The sequence below is a fragment of the Arachis ipaensis genome, chromosome B9 (assembly GCF_059453495.1).
Source record: "Arachis ipaensis isolate K30076 ecotype BB chromosome B9, ASM5945349v1, whole genome shotgun sequence".
NCBI classification, from domain to species: Eukaryota; Viridiplantae; Streptophyta; class Magnoliopsida; order Fabales; family Fabaceae; genus Arachis; species Arachis ipaensis.
Genome location: NC_142444.1, coordinates 116,473,391 through 116,484,429, shown reverse-complemented (window position 1 = coordinate 116,484,429; position 11,039 = coordinate 116,473,391). Strand labels below are relative to the sequence as shown.

General features: G+C 35.8%; 2 protein-coding genes across 2 annotated transcripts; one reads left to right on the top strand and one right to left on the bottom strand.

Annotated features, from left to right (window-relative positions):
* LOC107618390 (pyruvate kinase isozyme A, chloroplastic) lies at positions 1-5,800 on the bottom strand. Its single transcript, XM_088500399.1, has 6 exons — positions 5,085-5,800; positions 3,986-4,076; positions 3,672-3,865; positions 2,392-2,513; positions 1,320-1,798; positions 1-670 (listed from the first exon to the last, which is right to left on the bottom strand). The coding sequence occupies exons 1-6, from the start codon at positions 5,613-5,615 to the stop codon at positions 369-371; spliced, it is 1,719 nt and encodes a 572-aa protein (XP_088356525.1). The 5' UTR covers positions 5,616-5,800; the 3' UTR covers positions 1-368.
* A 3,078-nt stretch (positions 5,801-8,878) lies between these two features.
* LOC107615735 (uncharacterized) lies at positions 8,879-10,425 on the top strand. The gene is made up of 5 exons (XM_021110470.2): positions 8,879-8,927; positions 9,573-9,661; positions 9,743-9,790; positions 10,011-10,070; positions 10,324-10,425. Exons 1-5 carry the CDS (start codon positions 8,885-8,887, stop codon positions 10,423-10,425), a joined length of 342 nt encoding a protein of 113 aa, XP_020966129.2. The 5' UTR covers positions 8,879-8,884.
* Positions 10,426-11,039: the final 614 nt, after the last annotated feature.

Here is an 11,039-nt window from a genome sequence, read left to right as displayed (position 1 = left end):
TGACAAGGCCCACAGTGACAACAGTGAAATATTTATTAATTATGCAATGCTACAGTGTAAGTATAACATTAGATACAATCATACAAAAGCTTCACGTTCCTTACAAGGGTAAAATATTGCTCTCTATATGCACTGCAATATAACTCAACTAAGCACAAAATCACAAAATTCTCCCAAGTTTAGTTGCACTCTTTTGAAACACTAATCCAACCTCATTATTAAAATGACAAAAAACACAGAATTGAATTTCACTGCATGTTGCTTCTGCTCCCATATCAGACCTCTATAGCAGCATCACAAGTTTTTGAATTCACGACAACATAGAAATATAAACAGGAAATGTTGAGAGAAGGGTTGTTTCGGAGTTCTTAAGGAACATTCATAACTTGTATTGACTGCAACATATCCGAGACAGCGATAACAAGGTCGCCTGATTTGATCAGATTTCTGGCCTTAAGCAACGAAAAGGTTTTATTGAGATTGCTCTCCATATCGTCGGAGAAGCTCAGCCGGAAAGGTATCAGGCCCCACTGGAGGTTCAGACGCCTTCGCACGGATGTCGTGGCAGTAAAAGCAAATATTGGGCAATCAGGACGGCAGCGTGATAACAAAGATGCCATGTGCCCAGTCTTCGTGTAAACAAAAAGAGCATCCACCTCTAAATTATTGGCTGCCAAAAAATAAAACCCAAATTAAGATTCTTAGTACGCAATCTAAGGCGAAAAGATCCTTACTAAATCAAATAATGTCAAGAACACAGCAAGGGCTGTAGAAGATAACAGTGATGAATTATCCAAAAGTGCTATCAGCATGAGTCACTTTAAGCATTAATATTCTTAAAGCCACAATATCATGGTTATAGGGTCATTGTCACCTTATCAAATATACCAATTGGATAGTACTGTCTCTGTTCTCAAATTTCAGCATAAATATGCTCAGGGTTTAAGGACATGATTAGAAAAGTCTATACATTACTGAAATCTAGTTGTATTAATAAATAACCATCAGTACTTCCTCTTCATTTCTAATTATCTATTTCTATCTATTCTTTGTCCTGCACTACTATCAGCTCTTGGGATATAACTAGAAGGAGAAAAAAGAAGTATGACTACATTTCCTTGTGAAAAAAAAAAATTGTGTGCAACTATTTGAAAATGGAGGCCATAATATGATACCCTACAGTATTTTTTCAACCTTAGACAGTATATGCTGATGCTACAGATCAATCAAATATGCAGTACTGACAAATCACACATAATGCAGGGACAAGATAATGAAAACTAACAAACAGCAAGAGTCAAGATTTGAAGATTACTTACCCATTTTCGCAGCAGAATTGCAGATCTCCTCAGATATTTTTTCCGCAAATGAATTCCCAACTGAGGGAAGTATCATAGCTTCATAGCGTTTCTCTTCCCTCCACCACTTTTCAATTCTCAAGCTAACACTCCTTAAAACAGTTAAAGCCTTCTCAGGATACTGGCCCATGGCCGACTCACCAGAAAGCATCAATGCATCAGCGCGTTGTCGGACTGCTTCAGAAACATCTGCTACTTCAGCTCTCGTAGGTGTAGGGTACTCAATCATGGATTCAAGTAGTTGAGAGGCAACAATGACAGGCTTATTCATCTGCCTGCAAAGTTGAACAATCCTCTGTTGGGCAGCCGGAACCTGTTCTAAGGGTATTTGGGCACCCAAGTCTCCTCGTGCCACCATAGCTCCATCAGATGCTTGAATGATCTCCTCCAAGTTCTTCAGCGAATCCGTACTTTCTATCTTTGCAATGACAGAAATATCGCTGCATTGATAAGGCCGAGTTTAGCACATTCCATGTTGTATGAAAGTCAAAAACTAAACAGTGGATGAGGCAATGAGGGCACATTGCACATGCACGCAGACATACACAATCTTCTACCTACTTGCTGGTGTAACTTCACAAAAATGTGATATCCTATTCTAACAGAAACAGTCTAAAAATCCTCTGTTTCTGTCCAAGCTTTGCATTAATTTTATACACCCGTAAATATATTCTCTCTCTCTTTTAGTTGAACAACTGTAATATTCAATTACATAGACAGAATAAATCCCCCACATGTTTGATATTAAAATATACAGATACACACTGCAAGCCTGCAAGCATGCAATTAAGTATTGGACGAGATCAATAGCTTTTTTTCATTTTTCTTTTTCTCAAACATTTTATGAAATGTAGTTCATAGCTATTCCTAAGACAAAGAGAAGTAAAGCACAAACAATAATAAAATCATTTTGTCACACAAAGACCAAAGGTAAAAAGAAACCCAAACAGGTAAATAAGTGATATCCTACTTGTCACTTGTATACGATAATAATATACATTTGTATCAGGTTTAAAATTTCCTCAATACATACCTATCACGAGATCGTGCAGCAATATAACTTTTAAGATGCTTAATAACTTCAGCAGACTTGACAAATGAAATAGCAATAAAATCAACGCCCTCAGCAATACCAAAATCAATGTCTAACCAATCCTGGACATTGAAAATCGTGAAGAATTAGAAAAATGAAAATTAATATAAATAGGTATGGAGACTTTCTGATCCAAGGAAATTTATCATGAAAAATCCAATAATCTGAAATTCAATATGAACAGTTAAAATCATAAAACCTAAAAAAGAAAAATATGATAATGGAAATGTAGAATTGTAGATCCCACCACACAATGCATCACATGGTTCAAAGTTACTATGACCTTAAGCACCACTTTCTAATTAACTTGAATAGATATGAACCTAACCACAGTGAAGATGTTTCCTTCAAGGCTTATATTATATGGGGAATAGTAGTGCCATGTAGCATTCACTAGTCAATTTGATCTTGTGGAGCAGTTGAATTTGATTAATTTTAAGGAAATAATCGATTTTGAAAACCCCCTATAGAAAAAGAAACTGACTTATCAATAAACTTATAATCATCACAACCAAATTGTAATATATTTTCAAATGCTCCAGAATAAATTTTTGCACTAAGGAAAAAAAATGGGAAGAAAAGTAGTGCAGGAATAAGAACTGGATGATTCATAACTTCATATATCAGTCAAGACAAGGGAACAAATTCTAGCTACTTAATGAAAATTAATGCTACTCACATATGCAAAAAGACAAGCATAACTATATTAAAGAATCACAGTGGTATCAACAAAAATTTCTTAGGAGAAGGTTATAACAAGATTACTTTAGCGCTCAAAGTATTTCATTCTTGTAAACTGCTGAAAATTATACATGTGGCAAGTAGCTCAGAAGATACCAATAAGAATGTTATCCAGGCAAGAGCTGAAGCGTTCAAGGAGTGGAATTGATGTCCATTTTATGGAACAGATCAAAGGAAAAGAACTATATCACTAACAAGATTAGAATTTGAACCCTTTTATAAATTAAAGAGTCAGCAAACAATTTGAAGACTTTTATTGTCTGGGTCAATTAGCCAAACAAACATCAAAATTTTGTATGGTCTTCCTAAAGTAATAGTTGCAAAACTTCGACAGGCCTATATCCACTTATTGCTTCCAACTGTGAATGTGAATAATATAAGTGTTCTTATTCCATGAACCATGTGTTTTTCCATCATTCCGATTAAAACCAAGCAAATAAGTAAAACAACCAATGTGAGAAGGCTAAAGAATTGAGAACCTTTGAAGAAATTGTTGGTAGCATGGCATTCCTTTCACGTACTAGACTGCCATTCCTCCAGAATGTCAAATTGGCTCTTGGCAGCAACAGCCCAGGATCTGTACAAAGGCACTTGACATCTGGGCCTATCTTTTCAATCACCTCAAACCTAACCATTCCTCCATCAACTACAAGTTCATCGCCCACTCTAACATCTGGTAGATCATATTTTAGAAGGAATGAACTAACAACTTCAGCAGCAGTTGACAAATAAAACCAGAAACACAATTCCTCAAAAGAAACTAAATGTATAGAGTTTATTCAGAAATATTAACCTTCAGCAAAACCATCGTAGTTCACATTGATGGTGTGTTCCGGAAGAGTTGAATTAAAGGCTCTTACACTGAAAGTCCATACCTCACCATCCTGCAAGAGAATATTCAAAGCACATGACAACAACTCATCATTTGAAGTAGATCCATAAACAACAAGGTTTATGAAACTGTTTAAGTTTGTATTAATCAAAGCTGCACAAATTACACACATTGTAATGTTGAGAAAAAAAGTATTAACCTGAAACTTTACAAGACAGACGAGTAATTTATATGGCATTACTTCTCTGACTAAGTAATTTATACACACATTGTAATGTTGATAAATTGTCTACATGACTAATATTCTTTCAACAAGAAGAACATGAGCCTCATGTAATCTCGCAACAAAAGATGTTTCTCTTGGATTTAACTTTGTATTTTGAATGAAGGTTATTTACCAGCAAGACCAACCCATTGTGGAAGTAAAATATGATAATTATTTAATAATACTGCAAAATAGCTCGAGAAAAGCTTCCAACAATTGTCCAGAAAAGCAGTCAAAGAGATTAAGGGTACTTTCTTTAAGACTAAGTTGATTAAAAAGTGATATCTTCAAACTAAAAAAACTAATAATTATAATAAAATAAATTCCAGAAGAACAATGATTTTTTGAAACAATTGACCTTTTAACATTCTATCAATTTTTGCACACAGGAATGCAAAGATAATCAGTATAATTTGCACCCATACTATGCAGAGTTTACATATAGAGGCAGAAAACATGCTCATATGAATCATTTTGAAACTCTTTCCAAAAAGATATCGCTTTCCAGATAAATTATTCATATCAACTTCCATTCAAAAGTTAAAAAAACATTTTTTTTTCCTTTTGAGGAAAGCGATCTTTCAGTATAGAAATCATTTTCTTTAGGATTTAAATTCCTTCCTAATACAAAGGGGGAGTTTCCTTTGGACATGGGGGAGTAAAATGTAACCCACAATTGTGATTAATCAAAAGAATAAAATAACATATAGGTAACAAAAAAATCATTCTTTTTGTTTTTTAAGTAAGAACTCGCTAACAGAAGTAGAACCATGCAAAAGATATAAAGATATATACCTCAGCTTTAGCAGAGGAAGCACCACCAAGATCACCCATGTGAATCTCGCTGCCTTCAGTGTCCATCATGATGGCGACGGCGAAGCCTTTCTCGTGGTTGAGCCTCCTGACGCGATCGATGACCCCCTTGTGCCACTCCCTCGTGCCGTGGCACATGTTGATCCTCGCCACGTTCATTCCCCCAACCGCCAGAGCCTCAAGCTCCGAGAAACCGCACGTCGCGGGCCCAATGGTGCACACTATCTTCGTCCTCCGCGTGCTTCGGAACCCGTTCTCCCGGAGCTCTGCCTCCGTCACGGCGTCCCCCTCGATCGAGCTCAGATCGGAGGTGCCGGATGAGGGGGACATTGCGACGCCATTGCTGTCGGAGACGATGACGGAGGGGTCGGAGGAGGCGCGGAGGGAGAATTGGAGGTGGGGAGAGCGGCGGGGGAGGAGGGAGAGGTGGGGAGTGGTGTGGAGAGGAGTTTGGCGAGTGGAAGAGAGTGGCGGTGGTAGCGGTGGGGCGAAGAGCTGGAGGGAGTGTGACATGGTGGCTGTGGCGGGGACGGTTACGGTTCCGGTAGAGAGAGAAGAGTATCTTTTTCTTGGGGGGCGGAGAGACCGAAGTAGAGTGTAGAGAGTAGAGTGTGGGAGTTATCGCCCTCCGAATCAAAATCGACGACACAATCACATGTGAGTTGTGATTTGTAACTTTGTTGTTTATCCAATACCTCAAATTCACTGTTTCTTTGGGTATTTTATCCATGTTACAAACTCCAGCAGTCCAGCTAGGGACTAATTACTGTGTTCCACGGTCAATATTCTCTTGTAAAAAGAATTTAATTTTAATAAACGATTTTTGTAAAATATGCATTAATAATATATTAATAAAAATAATTACTTTTTATTTTGATTAGGTAAATAATTATCGAAAAAAATATAATTAGAAAATTATGTAAAATCATTATTAATACTTTAAAATTAAATTCTTGTAAATATAGAAAAGTTAGAAAGATGATGTAATTTAGATCTTCTAAATTTTGAATTTTACTTTAGAGGGAGAAGTGTGATCTCTCACTATTTATTTTATAGGTGAGACAAGAGAAAATATGAAAGAGAAATCATTCAAGGGTGAGAGATCAAATTTTATTCTCTAAAGTAAAAATTCTAAAGTTAGAGGATCCAAATTCAAAGATGAACATCCGATTAACCATTCAAGGGTGAGAGATCAATTTTTACTCTCTAAAGTAAAAATTCAAAATTTAGAGGATCCAAATTCAAAGATGAACATCCGATTCTCCCTCCCCCTCTCTCTCTCTCTCTGACGTGACGCGAATCTCATTCCTCTGTCTCCGGCGCGGCGCGATTCTCCTTTAATTTCCTCTCTTAGGCGCTCTTTTTCCTTGTTTGATTCTGGGTTGTCGGAATTTTTGAAATTGGTGGCTTAGGAAAAACTACTCTTGCTAGAGATGTTTGTAGAGATGAACAAATTTGATGTAAGTATTGGATATAGAATCATTTGTATATTTTTAGTTGAATTACTTAAGCTTTTGGAAGAAACAATTTAGGTTCAAATTCAAAAAAATTTAGTGGTTATTTTTATTTTGGCAGTTTCTTTTAAGGAGAGAATCTTATTCTTGACTATGTTGTAGTCCCCAAATTTGGAGTAGCTAAGAGCAAGGATCTGAGCGTTCATTATGGGAAATGAAAGCTTAAATCCAAATTATATGATTTTTCGATGGATGCCATAATTTGATTGCAAAACCGAAACTCAGAAACCTTAAGCTTTTTTATTTAAATAAATTAATACGAGAATCAAATTACCTGATTCCCTTAAATGGATTTTGAAAACATAATTCTCCTAAATTATATAATATATAAATCGTCCTAACCTTTTGTGTTTTAAATAATATATGAATTATGTTACCGGAAGATTTATGCATGAAATGCATTGCTCAAAAACACATAGATCGTCCCAGATCTTTGTGTGTTACAAAATGTATATAAATTGTCCTAGACCACCATGAATTACGTCTTCTTATCCTAAAGCTCATTGTCCTAGCACGATTTATGTGTTACTGTGGTAAAGCACATTAGGGTGGAATGATTTACATTTAAAAACACAAAGCTCATGACCATGAAACGATTTATGTGCTAAAAGAGGCTATAAATAAACGAGAACAATGTATATTGAGCCATAGTTGAGTTGAGGGTTTTGGGGAGATGGTTGAGAGTGTATTTTTGCTAGTTCATCACCAAAAAAAATTGATGAAAACACATGTGAGGGTGTAATGTTCAGTAATAAAAAGAAGGTTAGAGTGTTCGTAAATCCTTCAACGAGTTTAGAGGATTTAATAAATATTATATTATAGAAGTAAATAAAATTTATACGAAAAAAACTAAATAAAAAAATAAAAAATTGTATACACAACATAAATATAGTACAATAAACAATAGAAAAAAATTTATATAAACAAAAAATAATAAAAATATATAAAAAAGAGACGGGACTTAGCAGCGGAGAATTGCCAGCGTTTTTCCAAAACGCCGCAAATCCACTTGATTACTGCGGTTCTTGTTGCGTAATCAGACTCCGCTCCAATTGATCGGATTTGGTGGCTGTTTACGGCCCAACCGCAGCCAATAACCTTGGAGAGGGGGCTTTGTTTCATTAAAATACCCCCAACCAAAATATTACGGCGCCATTAACCTTCACCCTTTTCGCGTGAACCCAGCAGAGCAAAGGCGCCAATCACTGGTCTCCTTCCCCCGCCGTCGTGACTCTTTCCTCCGTCAATTCCAGCCACCACGTCCGTGTCGTCGTTATTCCCCGTCACCGATCTCCTCCCTCCGCCGTGTAGCTCCCGCGCGCGAAGGTAAAGTAAAAGGGGTCGTCCAAGTCTTCTCCTTCCTCTGTGCACGTCCGTGACGTCGTCGGCGGTCGCCCCAACCATCCGTCCCGGTGTCGTCGTCGGCAGCCTTCCCCCTTGCCCTTGCCCTGTTGTGCGTTGCCGATCGCCCCATCTCCCCTCTCTCTGGTTCGTTCTTCTCCCTTGCCCCAATTTAATTTGAGTGGCTGTTGATAAATTAATTTTGCATCAATTTCATCTCTGTGTCTTCTGAATTTTGGTTCGAACAACGTTGATCGACTTACTTTGCCTAAATTTTCTTTCCCCAATTTAACATTCTGATTTAATTTTCCCCCAATTTTTGAACCCCTGAGTCTTGATTACTTAGTGTTTATTGTTTTTAGAATCATATAGAAATCCGAAGCAATCATAATGTTTAATGTAACAGCATGGTCTAAGCTTCTAAAAATTAGCTTTTGATGGAGCTGTGGTTCAAGGTAAAGCTTTTGATCTGCATTACATATTTTCGTTTTCTAAGATCAATCCTGTATTACATATCTAATATTCTCTTGATTTGTGTTAGCATTGATCAGACATGTTCTCAGCATTGACATTGATCCAGAATCTCTTGAAATAGCATCTCTTAATGCTGAGGAACTTGAGGTATTTTATGTCTCTGTCGAATATTATTCTAAATTATTACAAAGGTTTCACATTATCCAAGTCTCTTGTTTGAATTAAATAATAAGATTTGGTGTATTTTGAATATTGTACATCAAGGCAAAGTGTCTTGAATGAATAAAGCTTGGGATATTGTTGTAATAGAAAAAGATGAAATAAAAGTTGGTCAATTATATGCTATTATATGTTGTAGATGCAATAAATGAAATTTTTCAATAATTATTTAAAGGTTGGTTATTAATAATTGATACACCATTCTTTTTTATTTAATTAAAACTTCAGGTGGATATGGATTTTATTCAGTCTAATATCATGGACTTGAGGTGGAGAGGTAACTTTTCGTTCATTCCATCCCATTTTATGAGTTCATGTATTGAACAATAACCTTTATCATAGAAAATGTAAAAAAATTGGATTTGGATCTTAATGGATTTATAAGATTGAGTTCTATGTCGTAAGCCACCAGTTGATTTCAGGAAACACAAGTTTAGAAGTAAAATATGGAATCTTACATTTGTTGAATGGCGATATTTGGGGCCAAGTTGTTTTCTTTGTAGAAATTAGTCTATGTTTGAACTCTTGTGGTTTTGCAGCACTCCCTTATCACTTTTAATTATGTGGACTAAAAATGATTTTCGTCGTCAATTTTGACACTTCATTGGCATTTTGGAGCAACAACAGTCTGAATTGAAGGCTTGTTGCCTGGTGCAATTTGCTGCACTTCTCTCCTTTCTTTTCTGAAATTTTGTTCTTAGATGGATATAGAAAATTGATTTTTGTTATGTCTCCATAATCTCTAGTTGAGAGTGTAATAGTTCAAACAACATTGCTGAATTAGTTCTTAACTTCTTATTTATATGGGAACATAAAATTTTTAAGGGTATTCATTGTATAACTTGTAGGCATTATATGCTATTTGAAGTATTTCATTTAGTGTAACTAACAGGTTTATACGATTTCTTGGTCCATACTCTAGGCCAAATTGTTCATACAGTTATCATGAATCCTCCTTTTGGAACTCGGAAAAAGGGCGCAGATTTGGACTTTCTCAATGTTGCTTTGAAGGTATTTTACTCAATATAAACAAAAATATATAATTGATGAGTATTTTAATTTACCATGTTGCAAATATTACTACTTTGTCAGGTTGCTTCTCAAGCTGTTTATTCATTGCATAAGAGTTCCACAAGAGAGGTATATTTTCTGAATCTAAATACTAGTCTTGTTATTAGTAATTGAGTTCTACGAGCCTTGTCAGATGGATATTGAAGAAGTCTCTGATCTTCCCATTCCAAAAAGATGTCATTAGCATTTTTTTTCTGACCCTTTGCATTAACACATTTTATCCTCAATGATAGCTTCGTTTTTCCAACCTTCTATTGATACCATGGGTTCAATTTTTATCTAACCGCAGCATGTAAAACGAACAGCTTTAAGAGATTTCAACGCTAGCAATGTAGAAGTTCTATGTGAGGTGAGGGAGGTTACTATGTATTAGATGTTTAAGTCACATAATAATATTTGATTTTTTTTCTCTCCAAATCGACCTTATTTTTTGTGTAAATTGTTCTCTCTTAAAAAATATGGTGAACCAATATCAAGTACTTAGGTCACCTAAACAACCTGATTCTTTCATATATTTTCTTGTTCCAGTGATTCATGGAGTAGCCATAATTATGGACCTGCATCTTGTAAGCTGTAACTGATTTTCCCCCTTGCTTTGACAGCTTCGATATGATCTGTCGAAACTGTACAAATTTCATAAGAAGAAAGAGGTAGACATTGCTGTTGACCTCTGGCGTTTCGTACCAGGAAAGCATCAAAGCTAAAAGGCATTTGGCACAGAGAAGTGCGATTAAAGGAGAAACTTTGTTTGTTTTTTTCCCCTCAGTTTAAAATGCTCTTGCACATTAAGTAATGATTCCTTTATAGTTGTGCATATATGTGAATTCAATAGTTGAGGAAGGATCCTCTTGTCATGAAATCAAATAACTTTATGAATCTATAAGTGGCCACAGTTCCTCCCAACTCCAACGTGTACTATGAAGTTGAGCTGGTTTCCTTTGTAAAGGTGAGAGAGAATTGTCTTATGTTCCTAATGTTTTATGGTTCTGACAATATTAAAAATAACACTAATTTAATAAAAATAGAATGCAGAAAAAGGAATCGTGGGATCTGAATACACCAGAGAAGATAGAGGCAGCTGGAAAGAAGAAGGAAGAAGGGAATGCATTGTTCAAGGTTGGCAAATATGAAAGAGCATCAAAAAGATATGAAAAGGTATTGTACTCCCTGCAAAAATCTTAGTGAAATTTGTTGTGATGTGAGGAAATTCAGAATCACATGAATATTTTTTTTTGGGTTTTAATATATAGTTCTCTGTATCCTTCACTGTAGAGTGCAGTACAGTTGCAAGATAAGAATCAACATGTTCTTTTTTAAC